The sequence below is a fragment of the Wyeomyia smithii genome, chromosome 3 (assembly GCF_029784165.1).
Source record: "Wyeomyia smithii strain HCP4-BCI-WySm-NY-G18 chromosome 3, ASM2978416v1, whole genome shotgun sequence".
NCBI classification, from domain to species: Eukaryota; Metazoa; Arthropoda; class Insecta; order Diptera; family Culicidae; genus Wyeomyia; species Wyeomyia smithii.
In genome coordinates, this window is record NC_073696.1 from 200,868,795 (window position 1) to 200,887,939 (window position 19,145).

Here is a 19,145-nt window from a genome sequence, read left to right on the forward strand (position 1 = left end):
TTATGCAGAAAGTGATTGAATAGTAGGGTAAGGAACAAATTTTAAGGAGCTTATGCAACCTGATTTACATTGAGATGAATTACTAGTAATGTGTAAAGTAAAACACAAACATAAGTATATAAATTTGTTTTCTATATCTTTTCATCAGCCTGCACTTAGGGGGTAAGGAACCGATTAATCAGGGGTCCACTATTTTCATTAGTCAGAGTTAACAAGCCTCAAACTTCTGAATTTTAGCTGTCTTACAAAATCCCCTTTATCACATAAAAGTCTTTGAATAAACATCAATCGAAGTGACCGAAATTGTAGTCATTTAGTGAGTGCTGAAGAATATCTCCTGTAAAATAGATGCAAACTCTTTAACAAGTTCGAGTGGATTGAAATAGTCTCCATGAATTGGGAACTCTTATTGATTATTGTAACAGTTCGTCAAATCAGCTTCATAATCTAAATAAATATGTGTATAAATTGATATAGGGTAAAAAACGGCTTAAGCAGTGGCGCCTATTATAATCAGTCGAAGAAAACAAGCCTCAAACTTCTGAATTTTGATCAATATCGACAATTCCAATGATGGAAACGAAAACTTTGATTGTCTAGCTGTTTTACGAATATAAGAAATACAGTTAATCACAAAGAAATCTGTGAACAAACATCATTCGAAACAAATCGACCTATACTGCAGCCATTCAGAAGCCACTTCGAGTGCTGAAAAAAAAACACCTGCGAAACAGATGGAAACTGCTTAAAATAGGTTCGGGGTGATTGGAATAGCGTCCCTCGATTGGTAACTTTAATTGATTATAGTTAAAGTTTGCTAACTTAGTTTTACAATCTGAAAACAAGTTCTGACAGAGAAAACGATAGAGAACAGATGGATATACTTTTGTCTGAATTTCACCCAACACATTTTGAGTATTTCGTCTCAATACACAGGCGGTTCCTAAAGCTGCTTAAAATATGTTCTCTACCCTAGTTATGTATGTATTTTACCTTATAGATTTCGAGTATTCCGTTTCAATGCACAGGTCACATAAGCTGCATGGAATTGGTTTCTTAATTGGTTCTGTTGATTATAATATTTTGACGCTACATGGATTAGGTTCACATGATCGAAAACATACAATTATCGCTTTGAAAAATTGACGCATATGTTACGAAAAATTGCATGGTTAGCCAAACCAAAGCCAAGACTTCAGTTTTCCTCTCTACTTTTCGACTGTTCTATTTGTTTTTGTTATAGATTCAAACAGTTTTGCGAAAGTAAACCTGTTATGAAGCTGTTATTAAACTAAATAGACGCTGTTAAAGATCAAAAGCCACTGTACCACTTATCTCACTCCTTCTCGTGCGTCTAACATTTTTAGCTGATTCGTATTTCTCCAAAAACAAAGTTTCCCTTACGAGGTCAAGAATAACATTTCTTAGAAGGTAACTTTTCACTCAACGTGTATTTTCCCCAAAGGTATGACTTCTCGGAAGTACATCATGTAACTTAAAGTAATGCGGTTGTAGTATTTAATACTTTGTAGTATTATTTATAAAGACTACATAAAAAGTTTTTCATGGTAGGTATCTGATTGTTTCATGTGTACAGATGGTAACGGTTCTAAGCGGAAAATTCTGGCTCTCCAACTCTCCCCAAATTCTAAACGTTTATACACATTGATATCCTAAGATTCAATGATGATAAAAACTTTTAACTTCGCGATTTATCTGATTGTTCCATTTCACTAAAAATCGTCCATTATTTCCTCTAAATTACCCACTTCGCTTTAAAATCAGAGTGATCAATTATATTATTCTCCGCATAGCATACATCTGTAGGCAAGCATAGTCTGCAGCTTGCCTCGCGCGTGGGAGCCTGCATAGATATATAGTATCAATTTGTATTCACGAAATAAAAAAGCAGGCCCCAAAATCTTGAAGCGTATAGCTCAAGGAGGCTGCTTGACAATCATTTCTGCGAACCAGCTGCACGACAAGTGTTTGGAAACCGGAAGTAAGAGCAATAAGCTGCCAGCTTTTATTCTCCGTTAGACACAATTACTGCAGGTTGGGCTTTGTTAAGCCCATTCACTATCCGTTCCGTTTACAGTGAAGCAAGTCACCTAAAAGTTTTGTTTGGTTTCCCTTTCACCAATTGTTCATTCACTGTTTAATGTACACAATGGAATGGGACCTTTTTCCATCATCTTCTTGACACAATAATTAGATGTTTCCGTAGTTTAAAGCACTTTAAAGAGGTCAGTCCAAGAAGCAGCATCTATGCTGTTGACGATGCAAAGCTTTTTCTACTAACACTTGTGGTAAACTCGAAGGGAAGGGGGCCAAAAAGTGATATCCTTTAATTGCTTCTAGATTTTTTTCATTGAGTACTACTATGGTCACAGGATATCCGCTTCACTTAACTTCAATACACAGAATGAGGGATGTTGTGAAAATTTCCGATGTTTTATCTCATTTTCCACGGCGATAACAGTCAGGAGCACCTGAGAAAGAGCTTTTCCGTTCAACACTCTCGCAATGATACGAAGCTCCCGGTGGGTGACATTTTTGCAATCTTTTGGCTGCCCTTATGCGGCGGCGAAAGTCAGATTATGGTGGGTGGTAAAGCGTGATGCCGTGATAAGACAGAGAGCCGGAGCAACACGTAGTGCAAAGTTTCTCTCTGCTGTGAGCGGTGAACTTCCCCAGGGATGAAGCTGATTGGGTATGATTTAATCATTTGATTTTTATTAAAGGCTGGTTAGCCGAATCGATGATTCTCTTTATAACAAAAGCTTTCATATCTGATAGGAGGTCTTACAACTTTTTATATTTTTAAACGTTTGCTTTAAACTCTACTGTTTCGAGTGTTTCTGTAGGGGTATAAACAGTGATCAAAATATGACTACGTGACTCAGGAACGGTCTCTCATAACTTATTCATTTACGGTATAACCTCGTAACTGTGGAACTATGGTTTTATTATCGGTTATTAGAGTGTTTTTGACAAAGGACTACGTCTTACTTTGGCACGATGGCATGCTCATAAGATTGTAATGAAAATTTGTCACATTCAGTGGCATAGTTTCTTCGAAAGGTTAAATGTTCCCCAAGTTTGATATGATGAATAAATCTTGGAGTAGTAAACTAGCAAAATGTTGAATACAATTGCTACCATTTCAACTAATCCCGATCTTCTTTTTATCTGAGTTACTGTCGGCGACTACTCGGGTGATGAGACACGAGCCAAATAGACGCAAGGCTTACGGGTGTTATATATGAAGGCTGTTCAATAAGTTCGAATTCGTACTAAAAATTTGATGATCCTGTGCTGGTCAACACAGGTACACTCCAAAACCTCAAACCGGGAAAATGAAAGATGACAAGCTTGAGTCGATTAACTGGTCAACACAGGTACACTCCAAAACCTCAAACCGGGAAAATGAAAGATTATAGCTATTCAACCATTCCTGTGAATTTTGGTGTCCCTAACCACTAACTTTTTTTCAGAGACTTAATGAGTTTTCTCGTAAACATAACGTTGAGGCGATGAACCCGGCGAGCAATTACTATGCGAACTCTCTCGTAAGTTATTGCGTTTTGATAATGGCTAGAGGCACAAAAATTCATAGGAATGGTTGAAGAGCTATAATCTTTAATTTTTTTCCGATTTGAACTTTTGAAATAGACTTATTTAACATTCTGTCGATCAGTGTTATCAAAAAAATCACACGCCGCACGCACCTAGTTTATCGGCATCTCGTCCCAAATCTTGAAATTGGTCCATAGAGCTCACTTGATGTTTGCTCTACTTGGCCAGCATGTACGACCATCCATAAAAGTCCATGAAAGAATACTGGCCAACGTCGATGCCCACAGCCGATCATTTTGGACATTGTGCGGCTGTCGCAAACAAATGTTTCTCATCAGAAAACACGAACTTCTAACTTGCGTGCCGTGAAAATATTCGTTTGGCTCTGGCCAGCCTCTTGTTCGTTGTAGCCTTCGTTACTTCGTGAGCCTTGCGTTTCTTGTACTACTTGTATCCCAGGTCCCTTGTTATGAGGATGTGGGAAGTCGCGATCGAGACAACCGGGTCAAAAGCGGTCTTCCGGATTGAGTGATTGATCTTCTTCTGCTAGATCTAGCTCCACCTGGTCTATTCATCTTACCCACTGCGGCCCTGGTCGTCTTCTCCCTACCGAATTCGAGGCAAACACCATCGTCCGGCATTCTTGCAACATGCCCTGCCCAGCGTATCCGTCCAGCTTTAGCCACCTTCTGAATACTGGGTTTACCGGAAGTTGCGCGAGCAAATCCTCCATCCTTACACACAGTCCAATTTGTAGCCTTTCTTATAGATAGGGCAGATAACCCCATTTTTCTACTCCTCTGGTAGCTGTTCTGTATTCCAAACTCTTGCTATCAGCCGTTGCAAACAGGTGGCCAGCTATTTCGGGCCCATCTTTATAAGCTCCACTCCGAGACCATGCTTCCCAACCGTTTTATTGTTTTTCAGCCGCTTGATGACATCCTGAACTCCTCCTCCTCCGGGCGGCGCTTTTTCTCCCGGAAGATGTGGGTTCGCTACATCTTCTTCTGTCTGTGTCTTTCTACATTCAGCGTTCTCCTCATCCATCACCCTCTTACATTCGCTGTTGATCTCTTCAGGAAGCGTAGCTTCGAGCGAATGCGCGTAGTCTTCGGCGACGTTAGGTTGCTTCAGTTGCTTGAGATCTAGTAGATCTAGCGGACTTTGTAACGGCTACGGAGCTACGGAGGTGGTTGTTGGAAGTAGGTACTATGCACGGCCATGGTGTTGGAGACGGCAAAGTCGATAAGTCTTATCTCATTTCGTTTGTCATCTGGTGTCCGCTGAACCTTCCGATCATCGGTTTGTATTCGTCCTCCTAGCCGGTTGTCTCTCTAGTAGTAGCAAAAACGAATTTCAGTGGAAGAAGCGGGTACCAGTAGCTGCATATCTTGTGTGATTGGTATCATATAAAAAATATAAATGAATCTACTGTACCTGTAGCTCCGATGTTTTGTGCAACGTAAGAACCGACGATCACATGACAAACAACACTTATTGTTCTTACAATATAAAACGCATTAAAATGTACCTTTCAGTCGGCCGGATTCGGGCGCGCTACCGCCCATCTTCGGGGCTTCCCCCAGAGTCGAGAGTCGTCTGAGAGGTAAAGGTCTCGCGTCGCGTGATGAAATCAACTGAAGCAAAACAGTTGTCAACGCGCTTGTATGATTGAAGTAGACAATTTCCATACATAAAGAGTGTTACGGTCAAAAATTGCGTTGATGCAGGAGAAGCAACGCATCTAGGTTTTGGTCCCGGATCGGGGGTAAATCGAAATCTTCATGTTTTTGGGTAAGAAAGTGACTTTGAACCCGAGTCATTGGCATCCTTACACCAAGTAACAGTGAATGACAATGAACTCATGTCCTGGGCTCAAATTTATTTGTGCTCGCTGTCAGCAGTAATAAATGCTATCTCGTTTACACATATGTTGAGATGTTAGCCCTTGAAACATGGTGCGATGCCATAGGGGTGTTTGTACCACTCAGAGACAAAATGTGAATAGTTGCACGAAGCTTTATCCGGCCGTAGGTCTCTCGTGTTGCTTCAACAGAGGAAGCAGACGTATTGAAGTAGATCTTCCCGTTTACAGTCCCGGTAGTCACAAAAGGCGCACTCTTTTTGCCACATAAGCAGATCGCTTGTCAAATCATGTATTTCTTGGCAAACTTTGAATGTTCCTGCTTCTTTACTTCCTCCGGAACAAAAAAGTTGTACTGGGCAGTGAAGGACATTATACCCGCAAGTTGCCAGAAGTCCGCCTTGACGTAAGTCTCACCATCCATAATGAGACAATAAGGTTTCGTGAGTACCTGGTTTACAGTTTCCAGGTCCATGACTTTCCCACCGTATATTGCCGTTCGTCACGATTTGGTCCTTGGTTTATTCAACGAAGGACTTGGATAGATTCAACGCTTTTACAACACGCTTGTGATCCTGACTACTAATAGAATATTCATTTTGACGGCATTTTTCCTTCGGTTCGATGCTCAGACTTTCGTAGTAACGTTTAATCACACGACTCACCGTTGATTGCACGATTCCAAGTTGTTTTCCGATGTTCCGAAAAGAGCGTTGACGATTTTCCAGTACTTGCGCAAAATCAATTCACGACGTTGCTTATCGGGTAACGGTATTTTTTCAATTATCGAAAAACTGACGGCGAGAACAATACAAACAATACACTCCAAACTACTTCTACGCAAATATTCGAGATAAAATACCCAATGGGTAATTCTCTACAGCGTTTTCTGCGGGTACCCGCATAACTGTCCCATACTGATTTTTGTCACTTTTGATTTATCATCGGGAATCGACTGAATTGTTATCATATTTTCCGAAAAAAATCTAAAATTGATACTTTTGTATGGAGAAACATGGAAAAAAATTCCAGGTTGTGTTTGCCCCATATTGGAAGTTCCCGCATTACAGTTCCTTTGCATAGTGGAACATACTGAGAACATATAATCTTGCTCCAGATTAGTGTATTAGTGTATAACTTTAGGCATATAGAAGTTTGTCATTCAATTAACTAGACTAATGTCGTTTTCGTTTTTGCGGTGTAGCTACCCCGCGGACTACACTTTGTCCTATCACTGTTTTTTTACATTTTCCGGACTATCCCGGACTACCCTTTTTCTGTCCCGGACAGTCCGCGCAAGAAACAGAATGCAGTTTTGAAGACACCAACACATTCACACGTATGTGTCAAAATAAAAAAAAAAATGTGTCAAAATCGGTTTGCTTTGATTATCGTTCTTCGCGTGTCAAACATCAGGTTGAATTTTATTCTGTTATTTTGTCATTTTTCAGTAAATTGGCAAATTTTTCGTACAGTAGCACAAATGCGATAAAAGACAATGGCGATAATGACCAAAACAAAAGTGACAGTTACCTCTGGTATTACGCACACCATTGCAACTGCTCGCAGTGTTTTTTTTTTCAGTTGCAAAGCGTAGTCCGGGACGGGATAGTCCTGCCGTAAAAACGAATTCGACATAATGTTGTTTTTCTGTAGTACAACCTACGTTGCCGGTGATACTGCCGGTTGCTGGTTGGATTTATATGGGATGGGACAAAATATGCGAGTACTTTTGAAATGTACCCGCATATTTTGTCCCATATTGTTTTATTTTCAGGTTATATAACGTAAAGCCAACTCCACCCACGATTTTTTGTCAGGGGGGATTTACTGCTGTTAAAATTCATATATGTGTGCGTTATCGCAGATCAACTCTGGTCCATGAAGTTTGTTGGTCCATGACGTTTGATAGATTACCTGTGTGGCAATGAAACTTCATCACTTTTAGCCAAATACAGGTTGCTGCCACAAAATTTCACTACGCAACGCATTAATAATTAAAGTTTTTCGCGATTTCTCGAGTTTTGTTTAAAAAGAACGTTCCAATTCTACTAAATCTAGCTTCGATCAAAACGACAAAAACCAAAACAACTGGACGCCTTGTTGCCAAATATGTTGGTTACGGTTACAAGATATTTGACGGATAGATTCCCTCTGTTTGTTGTTCTCAACGTTAAACTTGTGGTGCCATGAAACTGTTTTGGTCTTTGGTTTTGGATGTAATAGCTGGAAATCAGAAAATTTACGGATAATATCAAATCGCCGTTTTCTCAACATGTTGCTTTTCATTATGGGACAGTTATCCGGTACCGGCAGTTTTCCCCGTAATGTAATTTGATGTGGGATATTCTCACAGAACAGATATGCAACTAAAGAACCAGAGAATGTTTGAATGTTTGAGAAATTATTTGTTTGATTTTTTCTATTGATGTGGATCGTGAATTGTTGCTGGATTACCTTTTGAGAGATCTTCCTGAATACGGTCCTATCTTAATTCGATATTGATTGATTGATGAGATCACCTTTTTAACTGGTCATTGAAGCTTAAAAAAAAAAGAGCGGGGGCCTAGTGTGGTTGGTAACGTCTCCGCCAACCACGCTCGACGCCTGGTTTCGAATCCCACCGCCGACATAGGTGTCGATGGTTGTGAGGTGGCGTGATCCACTCACAACCCCAAGTATGATGACAGTTCTACAAGGTATGCTATTCACGTCGATGCATTAGTATTAGTGATCGTTATGAACTTTTTTTTCAATTTTGTATGAAATTTGAAATGGTTTTGCATTTTAAACTAAACTTATAAAACATACTTTCCTGAAAAGTTATAGAAATGATGTTGAAACATGTTTTATTTGTGGGGAATACATAAACATGCTGCGGTTTAGGTCAAATATGCTGTTTTTCATCAATTTGCCGGTAACCTTTTTGCACTTTCCGTTTTTTTTACTGTAGTCTAAAAGCGTTTCTAAATAAAGTCGCTTATGTTTCATACAGTAACAAAAGTCATGAGCTATGACAATGACTAAGATTATGCTCCAACTATTGGAAATATAGCATTTTTATATATTTTATTTCGACATATTGTCGCAATTTTTCACACTAAATCTAAATTAATATCAATTTCTAGTGTGTTTCAACTGGAGATTCACTCTCCAACCAAAAAAAAAAAAAAAAAAACAGATATAAAACAACATTAAACGAGAAATTTCCAAAAAAGTTCTGAATTCCATACAAAACGCGAAATTTTCCATAACGAGATTTGTTTGTGTGCGTGGATAGATAAAAATGTAGCATACCTTGTAGAACTGTCATCATACTTGGCTCACAACCAACCTAACTGGTCTAGATTCAATCCTAGCCGACACCGGGAGATTTTCTGAGGCGAAAAATCTCTGGGATCACGCCTTCCATCGCATGAGGAAGTAAAGCCGTTGGCGCCGGTCCGTTAATAAACGGGTCGTGAGTTAGGGTCCTGAGTGTGGAGTCGCCTCCCTGGGCGTCGGTGATTGGCCACAACAGTGGCGGAACTAGCCCGACGGAAAACAAGCGAGAAAAAAAAAAGCTTAAAAAAATAAATTTTTGTTGCTAGTTCAAACCTGGGAGGGAGAAACGCACCTCCCTGACACCGTTATCTCATTACCTATAGTTTGACAGTACCCCCATTATGACGAACCCCTCGATGCCGAGCAACAGCCAAACAACAATGGCCGCAAAAAAAAATATTTTGGCTAATTTTACGTAAAATGTATTCATTGTCGTTTTAAAAAATATTTTGGTTAATTTTTACGTAAAATAATACATATCATAAGCTTTAAGTAATAATCATGTTAGCGTACTTCGGTTATTAAACTTGCGCTCCTCTGGATTTAAGGCTTTGGTTACAATTTCGAATACACTAAAAAATAAAATGCATAAATGCATAAAATGCATCGCGGTCGAATGGAAATTTTCGTTTCACAAAATAGTGAGATGTAGGATTGGAAAATTTTTGCAACTGCATGAAACCCCGAAAAATCTGCCTCACAGGTTACGATCTCGTACACATTTTCAGAAAGTCTGCGCAAACATATATAAACTCAATACTCTGAAGGAACTTTTATACAACGGCAAATTGAAAAAACACACACTCGAAAAATTTGTGTTTTACAAACAAATTTGCACATTCAGAATTCTTGATGTTACTAAAAACTTCGTTTGAGTCATGCATGCGTTAGAGTAAGAAGATAGTTACAGGCTATCGCTGAGTGTGCTCTGTTTTGAGTGTAGTCCCAGGTTCGGACATGACCACTTCGACCGAGTCTAGTGCGACGAAGCAAAAAGTTGACGATGTACCTGATACGACTGGTAGTCGTCTACGGCAGCGGTTCTCAATCTGGGGTACGCGTACCCCTGAGGGCACTCGAAAGCCTTCAGGGTACGCGAAAGATAAATTAGTAATGGCGGACAAAGCAATTTTTCATTAAAATACATCATTTGTTGTTGAATCGTGCTTTTGAAATATGACTGTAGCAATCAAACAAGCCAAAGTTCCATTCGAAACATGGACTAGACTACCACAACATGACCTACCACTACTCTCTTCCATGCTGCGAGAACATTCCAAGCCAGGGGGTACAGTCGATATGAAAAATATCGCCAAGGAGTACGCGGACAAAAAAAGGTTGAGAACCGCTGCTCTACGGAATCGATACAACGACGCTTCTGGCGGAGGGCCTTAACGCTCTTGGAGTTTGCGAACGGAAAGAGCTGTGGACTATCTACGGTGGAGTACAGACGGACGACGGATAATGGCGACAGTGCATGAACACGCGCTGCTTGGAGAGAACCCCATTGCACATCTGGCGAAAGTGAATAGCTTGTGGTGGGCTGGTCACGTCGTAAGGATGCCGGACGACAACCCTGTGAACAACTTTTTGATACAGCTCGAGCCACTGCCGTCTGATTGGTAAAGTAAGTAAGAGAGCTAGGTTTGAGAATCGATTCTGGGTGTAGTACTAGTTCTTAGCAAATGAAAGATGACATCTCAATTTGTGTTGATTTTGATGCTCTATTAAAAAGTATGAAATGTATTTATATTGAATACAATCGTTCTCTGGGAAATTCGAGGAGGGCTCAACACTTTCCCCCCTGAAGCCCTCTCGTAGTTGCGCCCATGTAAAGTACTCTATCAAACAATTTCCGTTCGTATCAAAAGAAGCTAAAAATAAATGTGGATTCAATTTATAAAATTCTCGAAATTTGTTACAGAATTTTCATGGTTTGTAGCAGCTCCTGAATGTGAATGAGTTTATATCGATAAAAATATAAGATTTAAAACAGACCTTAAGAACTGTTCCTAAGCACCTCCTTTAGCAGGGGTATCCTTGATCTTATGAGAGATATGTGGAGTGGAGAGATGCTTTGTCGTATAGTTAATAAGGATAAAATGCATCGTCAAACTGATATTGTTACTTGGGTGCAGACGTCTCAAGGAGTATAAGATAGAGGCATGTATTAGAAAAAAAAAAAAAAAATAAAAAGATGCAATACAATAAAAAAAAAAAACAAAAAGAACCAACAGCAGAACAGTTCCAATAAGGTAGAAGTTATCTTCTTACTAGCTGAACAAACAATTAAGTAAAATACAAGTATTTGGAAAATAACTGACCAAGGGGGAGAATGAATTCTTCGTAATGCGATGTTTAGCTGTAACAGAATAGAAGCCAACGAAATCACAGGCTGAAATACATTGTATAGAACATTTGGCCAAATATTGTTGGAAGAGCCCTTTCCTATTAGGTAGCAATGTATTCTTGTATAAATTCATGTAAAAAAAAACTTTTATACCTCACTTACTTTTTTGATACAGCTGGATGTGTAAAGAAAACTAAAATATCTGAATAAGTTTTGCTGACGAATTTTTCTTTTTACACCCTTAGCAAAACTAGTGATTAAAAATGTTTACCTTTATAGGTATTTTGCTTTACTTTCCCATATCAATTTTCCGCGATCACAAATTAAAGCTTCAGTTAAAAATGCATGCGAGATCTTTAAATAACAGCTGACGTTCACGATTGATTTGACAAAAAATACAAGGTAAAAATGTACAAATGAGTATTACCCGACCGATGGATCCTGCACTAGAAATAGAGGCGTAACCAAGTCTTGCGCCCTGCTGGGATTGGTAACTGATAACTGAGGTCAAGGCTCCGCAGTGTGCGGGATAATGTTTCGACTGTCGCCATATTCGCAACACATTCCTCCACAAGACATTACTTGTAGATTGATGAACACGGGTGGTAAAAATTTACACGCTTTTTGCATTTGTCAAGTCAGTTCGTGGTATACACATTGCGTTTGTCCGAGACTGTTCCTGTGCAATTTAGAAAGAGATGATAGTTGATTCTGCGCATTGACACGCGTCTTTAAATGAATAAATCTTTTATTCGGCTTTAAACCTTCTTACATCAAAACAACTTAATCCAAAGTACAAATAACAATGATTAATAGTACGATCACAAGTTAGACGTCCGCCGGTTCGAGCGTATCAAGCCGGATTTAGAAAGCGGCTCGTTCCAGTGCAGTCAGCTGCTGCGTTAATCGTTCTTCTTTCGCCTTCCGAATGGTAAAGTTTTTTCTCGTTTCAATAAACTCATGCAGGAATGTGGACACATCGGTATCGCCGGCGAGGAACTTTTGAGCTTCCTCGTCGCTTTTGGCGTCAGCGGCGGAAACCGCGATCTGAAGCAACTCTTTAATATGTTGGGGTGAGAAATCCTCTGCCTTGCGTTGATACATTTGGTTAGAAGCATCGTACCGCTCACCGAGTTCTTTAAAATCTAGCAACAGCTTGTCTAACCGTTGTCTTCGTTCTTCGATTAAAAGCTTTTTGGCAACGTTATCGGAAGCTAATGTTTCAATTTGACTCATCAAATAACTCATTTCGTTGCTCTGCTTTTGAACGAAGCTTATCTTCTCAATGAAATCTTCCCGATAATCCTCGTCGCTGTTTAGTCGAGCAAGTTCGTCAATTTGTAGTGAACCTAAATTAAATGAGTCTTGTTCTGCAACTGGAGAAGCAATATTTCGGGAATCTACCGTGCTCTCTTGGTTGTTCTCATTGCGATTGTGTTGTGGCGCGCAAGAAGAAACATCATTTAGCAATGAAGGGGGATGTTTCTCAAATTCACGACCGACTGCCTGTACGACTCGACCCAGGTCAGAATGGATAGTATACTGGAAGAAAGACAAACCATCTGTAGGTTTAAAACTGATTTTTAGGAGAAGCAAACTTACATTCAGAATTCCGGGCGCGTTTTCTATTGCACCGGTTGCGGGATTGACCCATGGATGATTTAGTATCGGACTTACAATCAATGTTGGCTTTTCGTTGGGAAATCCTGGTCCTAGAATAATGTTAATGGCGATCTCCCGTCCAGCAGAGTTGAAATTTACCAAGTATTCTTCGTTTTCTGTGACTTCCTGAACACTGAGTGTTTAGGCAATTGAGTTTGAATGTTTTTTTTTTAGATACTTACATAATACTTACTTCAAATTAAAAATTTTGAGAGTGTCAATTTGCCTTTTCCTCATTGTTATTTGCGAAAAGCTTACGGAAATCGAAGAAAATAAATCGTGAAATATAATAATAAATTCTGCACGACTTATATCCTTTGATCGACTTGAGTTTGAACTCGATGCACTAAAATGAAAACATAAAACAAATCGATGAAAGATCTGTCAGAAAGTCTCTATCAAGCTACGCACTAAAAACCGATTCAAGCACAAAAAAAACGATTGTTTTAGCAAGCCAATACACGAACAGTATTTTTTTCGAAAGCGCCATCTGTTAGAAAATAGGAAAACGATAATATCCAAAAATGATTTTGTAGAAAATCAGTATTAACCCTTTCCCGCTCATGGTGACTCTAGAGCACCAAGAATTATAATCATCATATCTTGACATAAAATAGTTTGTTGTGCTTACCATTGTTCCATAAACTTTTATATGCTGCCTCAGAGCATCACTGGGCATTTTCTTCAAAATACTACAGTTGACAGTAATTTTAGTTAGTCTACAAAGTGTTCAGCTTGAATTTTCTCGTGAAGCTATAAATTTTAATGATAAACCTTGTGAGCGGGAGAGGGTCAACCCTCTAGTGCCCAAGTTAATTTCTAGACGGGCTTCGGTAAAATCACTATGAATCATTATAAACATTTTTTAAGTATTTATTGTAGCTTTTCAGAGGTTCGAATGAAGCCCGCCAAATGGCGGCATTGGGCACTAGAGGGTTAAAAATAAAGAATTAAATAATCAACGTAATTATTTAATTAACTGACACATGAAAACATCACAAACATTTAAAAACTACTGTTCCTATTTTGCAACGCACGAAAACTAAGTTGAATGAAATTTTGAATATTTGTACTTGAAAAGCGACCCATGGTATGAACCTGGGAGGGAGAAACGGATACGAAGCTGTGTTAGTGTCAAAATTAGGGATACCATCCGTCCTGATTTAGCAGGACATGTCCTGATTTTGAGACCCTGTTTTGACGTCCTGATTTATTTTTCATTTTCTGGCATTTGTCCTGATTTTCATAAGATTTTCAATTTTGTAGTGTGATAATAATATGCAGAATTATTCAAAATCAATAATTTTTTTGATTCCAGAACACAACGGTCACTACGGACGATTTTGTTTTTAGTTGAATCTTAGTTAAGTGACGAGAGAAATCTTTTAGGTATTGTAACCGTTAAACATTTGGCTCAACGGGGGACCCTACTCTGTAAGGTCGAAATCTTTTTTTTTCCAATGTTTAGAGTAAAGTAAGGTGTTCGGCTATTTTGGCTATTGATTAGGGTTCATGTGAAGATTTATTCTACATGTCGTGGTTGCTCATATAGTGTATTAAGTTGTTGGCAGCTGGAAACGTGAATGCCCTCCCTAAATCGGAGGTAGGTTTTTCTCAGCAAGTACTGAACCGATTTGGCTGAATTGTTTTTAGCATGTAAGAATGGATTATCTAACTTGTTATATAGTCGTTTTTGAAATTTAAAAAAATTGACAAAACGGCGGCCATTTTAGTAAAAAATTAGCTTTTTTCATAAAAATCGCTTGAAAAATCATAAAATATTGAAAAAAAATTAAATATTGAAAAACGGCTATGTAACAAGTAAGGTAATCCATTTTTACATGCTGGAAAAAAAATTCAGCCAGATAGGCTCAGTAGATGCTGAGAAAAAGTTAAAGGGTATGTGCTTGAGTGCACAAACGTAGGCTTGACGTGGGTCTATTGTGAGTGTGAAGATTTAATTCTGCCATAGCCATAGTATATAACACACACCAAACGTACAAATACCTAACACAACAATCCATGAACACTTCACAAAAAAACACGACATACACCTTTCATAAACCATAGCATACAAACTAATAGGAAAAATAATTAACTTGTTGCCTATAAAAGTATTCTGTCATGAATAAATTTACCTCGGATGAATGCATTTTTGCACACACATACGTTATACACACACGCTATATACACACACTACTCACAAGCACACGCTCTTAGACACACCCACGCTACCTACACACACACATACACACACCACTTACATACACACGCCACTTACATACATACGCCACTTACACACATACACGCACACACGCCGCTCACACACACACACACGTGACTCACACATACACACACGTCACTCACACACACATTTACACACACCCACACATTCACACACACATTCAAACACACACACACACACACACACACACACACACACATTCAAACACACACACGCATTCACACACACGTCACTCACAACACACATTCACACACACATAAACATTGACACACACAAACATTGACACATTCACACATACACACACACATTCACACACACACACATTCACACACACATACACACACAAACATACACACCCACACACACATACACACCCACACACACCTACACACACACCCACACACACACACACCTACACACACACACCTACACACACACCTACACACACACACCTACACACACACACCCACACACACACATACACACGCTAACGCTACTCACACACACACATACACTCACCAACGCTACTCAGACACACACTTGGTATACGACACACTATACCTACACAAATTACTATCGGCAGCATCCAAACGGCTACCAAGTCTTCCAATGGTCTCTTCCAACGGCTTCCAAAGGTCCCCAGTGCCGATCACGTCCAGTTTCGGGCTGTATTCCAACAACGATATCTGAATTAGATTACCACTGGTGGGATCCAACTCAGATCGAAGGGAAGCCGAACTGTTCGCCTTGACGGTCGACCAGGGAATGAGCTTCTCTCAACACGAAATATCCTTTTATAGCGTCACTCAGTGTGGGGAACTTGGGTGATTGGGGGAAGAACCAATCACGTGGAAGCATCTCTGCTTTCTTTCATCGTCGCTTACGTTGGGTGATGAATGCGATGCCAATTGGCTGGCATTGCTAGCCAATGACTGAATGCGTGAAATCATTTCGTCTATGTTTTTGAAGTCTGCGTTAGGGAAATATACCAATCGTATGAAAAATGTATGTGGATATTCGACCTTCATGATCATGTTATACAAATCTTGTATGTTTTAGCTTTCCAACGGTATATTAACTATTGAAATCGGAACAGTTGTTTGAGCGCTATTAGCATCTTAAATCTTCCATTCTGCCAACCAAAAACGTTACATGTTCAATCCAGTTTTCCCAGAAGGTACCTTAGTATAGTGAAGAAAGACGTAGTCCCACGTCAAAACTCACCATAAGTTAAAAAAAATATAGTTTCGCGAAAAACGCTGCCAATATCATAATACTAACTATACTTGCACACACGACACACAAAATACATTTCCAAACATACCTTAATCAATATCCAAAATATTCGAACACTTCATTTCACCCTAAACATCCAGAAAAAATCACATTTTTCATTTTTCGACATTCCAGTCAGTCCCATCTAAACGGTAAGTTTAATTTGAAAAAGTTTACATTTGCTGAACATCTGCCTATACATTCAAAACTGCTTAATAATATTAAATCGTTTGAGAAGTATGTTGAACAGGAAAAGAAGTTTCTCGGTGTTTTTGAAGTGCAAATCACATTTAACGTGGTATATTATTTTAAACTTCGAAGAACAGCTTAGCTCAAATTTGTACCGAAAAAAAGGTGTCCTGATTTCTAATTTCAACCAGATGGTATCTCTAGTCAAAATTAACTAGAATGAGCTGTCATTGACTGTCAATTTGAACCAAGGAAAAATAAGCATTTTTTTTAATGAGTATTGTTATAACTGAAAGGTATCGCGTTGCTCGAAAAAAATATTCATCGCAAACAGTTTTTGTATTCATTGTCATTTTACAAAAAAAAAAAAAATTGGTTTGTTTTTACGTAAAATAATAAATTTCATAAGCTTTAAGTAATAATCATGCTAGCGTACTTCGATTATCAAACTTGCGCTACAATTTCGAACACACTTCTTCACGGTCGAACTCGAAACTTTGAAAAAACTTTTATACAACGGCAAATTGGGTTGTTTAGCTATTTCAGTTTTTTATATCATCGGAAAGATCCGCATTTTCTAAGTAAAACGTGATTTAAAAAAAAATTATATCGTTGTCCTTCGCTCTTTAAATCACGATTTAAACCTGCTCGAAAACTGCTCGAAATCGCTAAAATGACAGTTCGCCCATAGAGATATGTGACTTTTCACATACGCACACTAGTTAACTTGTAAAGCCATGTAAAGTTGCTTTTGTTTCTTCCAATCTGTAAATCATCGCATCTCGTTGCTTCGACTTTTATCACTTTTTCACCATTTTTGGTCGATTATATTTAGCGCCTTCTTCCGAATTCTGATCACAAATGAGAAAATTGATTCAGAAACAAGTTTAAAACATATAATGAGTATTCAACTGAATTTTTGTCCAGCTGCTAAAAACATAGCATTGCAAACAAAACAGCTATTTATAAATATTTTCCCCAACTAGTGGCACTAACACATTTGTACGTAAAAAGGTCTATATACCAACTGTCATTGTAGCGATTTAGAGCGAATTTTTATTCTCCATTTGAAAATCGAAGGATTATGATATAAAGTTTTAAAAAATCACGTTTTACTCAGAAAATTACACTCTTTCAGATGATGTACGAAAATCGGAAATCCGTGAATAGCTAAACAGCCCAATTGAAGGAAACACAGACTCGAAAAATTAGTCTGTAATATTTGCACATTCAGTATTCCTTCGTTTGAGTCATGCATGCGTTACAGCAAAAAGATAGTTACACGCTATCAGAAAACGACGTATGTGCGTGTTCTCTGTGTTGAGTGTAGTATTCGTTTCTCCCTCCCAAGTATAAACTACAGAAACTAAACTTTTATAATACTAGTAATAGTGGTTCAAAAATTTTCATAAAAAAGGAAACACATCAACGTCAACATATTGCATATGTTCTGCATTCCTTGGCCTACCACCATGTTGAAAGGCTTGAAAGCAGGGGGCTGCCTTTCCGTAAAAAGGCCGACAGAATATCTACCTAGTTAGCCGGGAATGCACTCTTTGGGCTATATGAGAGTTCTGGAACTTCTAATTCAAACCGATTCAATCGAAAACCCGGAGTACCGGAATATAATAAAAACTAAGTCAATGTCAAATGCTTACTCAGAAGAGACGAACATCAATATTGGACCGTTATGTGGGTACCGACAAAACAGCCAGCAAGCTTTCGGATAGCGTTTTTGCAAAAAAATTACTTAGAGAAATATAGTTTTCTTTGTTTTTTTTTTGTTAATCTCATATGGTTTTTAATGCAAGGAAATTTTTGTTTGTGTTCACTCTTCCAACTGCTGTTCCTCCGTCTACTGTTGTTTTTCCAACTGCTCTGTTGTTGTTGCATCTGTCCTTGGAGCTGCATCTGTTGTTGTAGCTGTTGCATGGCGTCATACCACTGGTGATACCAAAGTTGCTGTTGTTGTCTGTGGCCTTGATGCACCACCATGTCTTTGTGGTGCTTGCAACCGCTACTGCCGTGGCACTGCTGCCGTTTTTTCCGTTTCGTCCTTGAGATGACCTCCGCAAATGCCGCAAATGATATTAGAAACAATTGGACGGTGTTCCGATTTTTTCGATGAAAAAATTTCAAACTTTCTAGGGGGGACTGAAGCCCCCTCTGGCCCCCCGTAGTTGCGCCCATGATTATATCCGATATGAAATTGAACAACAATTGTCCTTATAAGGACAACAAACAAATTATTGAAGATTTAATTTTTTCCTATTTTTGCGCTAGAATTAAAAGTAAAATGTTATTTCAATCCAACACTCCAACACAAAATTTTAAACATATTCAATACAAGTAATTTAACAAACTATCTCATGTAGTTCTATGTCAAATTTGCGGTCGTGGCTTTGCATGCAACCCTCTTGATTTTTTGTGTCACTTTTGAAGCACAAAAATTACGGTTCGTCTACAGGCTTTTAATTCAACTTAGTTTTTGTGCATTGCCAAAAAGGGCCATTTTTTACGTGTTCTTGATATTTTTTATGTGTCGGTTAATTGAATAATTACGTTAATGTAATGTTTACGCGCCATAATAGCGGACGCTATAATGCAAAGTTCGTAATAAATTACCCATCCTTTTGACAACTCTGCTTACGTCAGTT

General features: G+C 38.7%; 2 protein-coding genes across 9 annotated transcripts in view; both read right to left on the minus strand.

The window, feature by feature from the left end:
* Nucleotides 1–2,447, minus strand: part of LOC129730935 (neo-calmodulin) — a 48,303-nt gene extending 45,856 nt beyond the window's left edge. Inside the window, exon 1 of one of the 8 annotated variants that reach the window (XM_055690590.1) lies at nucleotides 2,303–2,447. The gene's annotated coding sequence lies outside the window, so the exon portion shown is untranslated. Of the gene's footprint in view, nucleotides 1–2,111; nucleotides 2,233–2,302 lie in introns of those variants that run through there. The other 7 variants (XM_055690591.1, XM_055690589.1, XM_055690588.1 and 4 more) reach the window with 7 other exon arrangements.
* A 9,398-nt stretch (nucleotides 2,448–11,845) lies between these two features.
* Nucleotides 11,846–13,133, minus strand: LOC129730934 (vacuolar protein sorting-associated protein 37A). Its single transcript, XM_055690587.1, has 3 exons — nucleotides 12,973–13,133; nucleotides 12,720–12,912; nucleotides 11,846–12,659 (listed from the first exon to the last, which is right to left on the minus strand). The coding sequence occupies exons 1-3, from the start codon at nucleotides 13,014–13,016 to the stop codon at nucleotides 11,982–11,984; spliced, it is 915 nt and encodes a 304-aa protein (XP_055546562.1). The 5' UTR covers nucleotides 13,017–13,133; the 3' UTR covers nucleotides 11,846–11,981.
* Nucleotides 13,134–19,145: the final 6,012 nt, after the last annotated feature.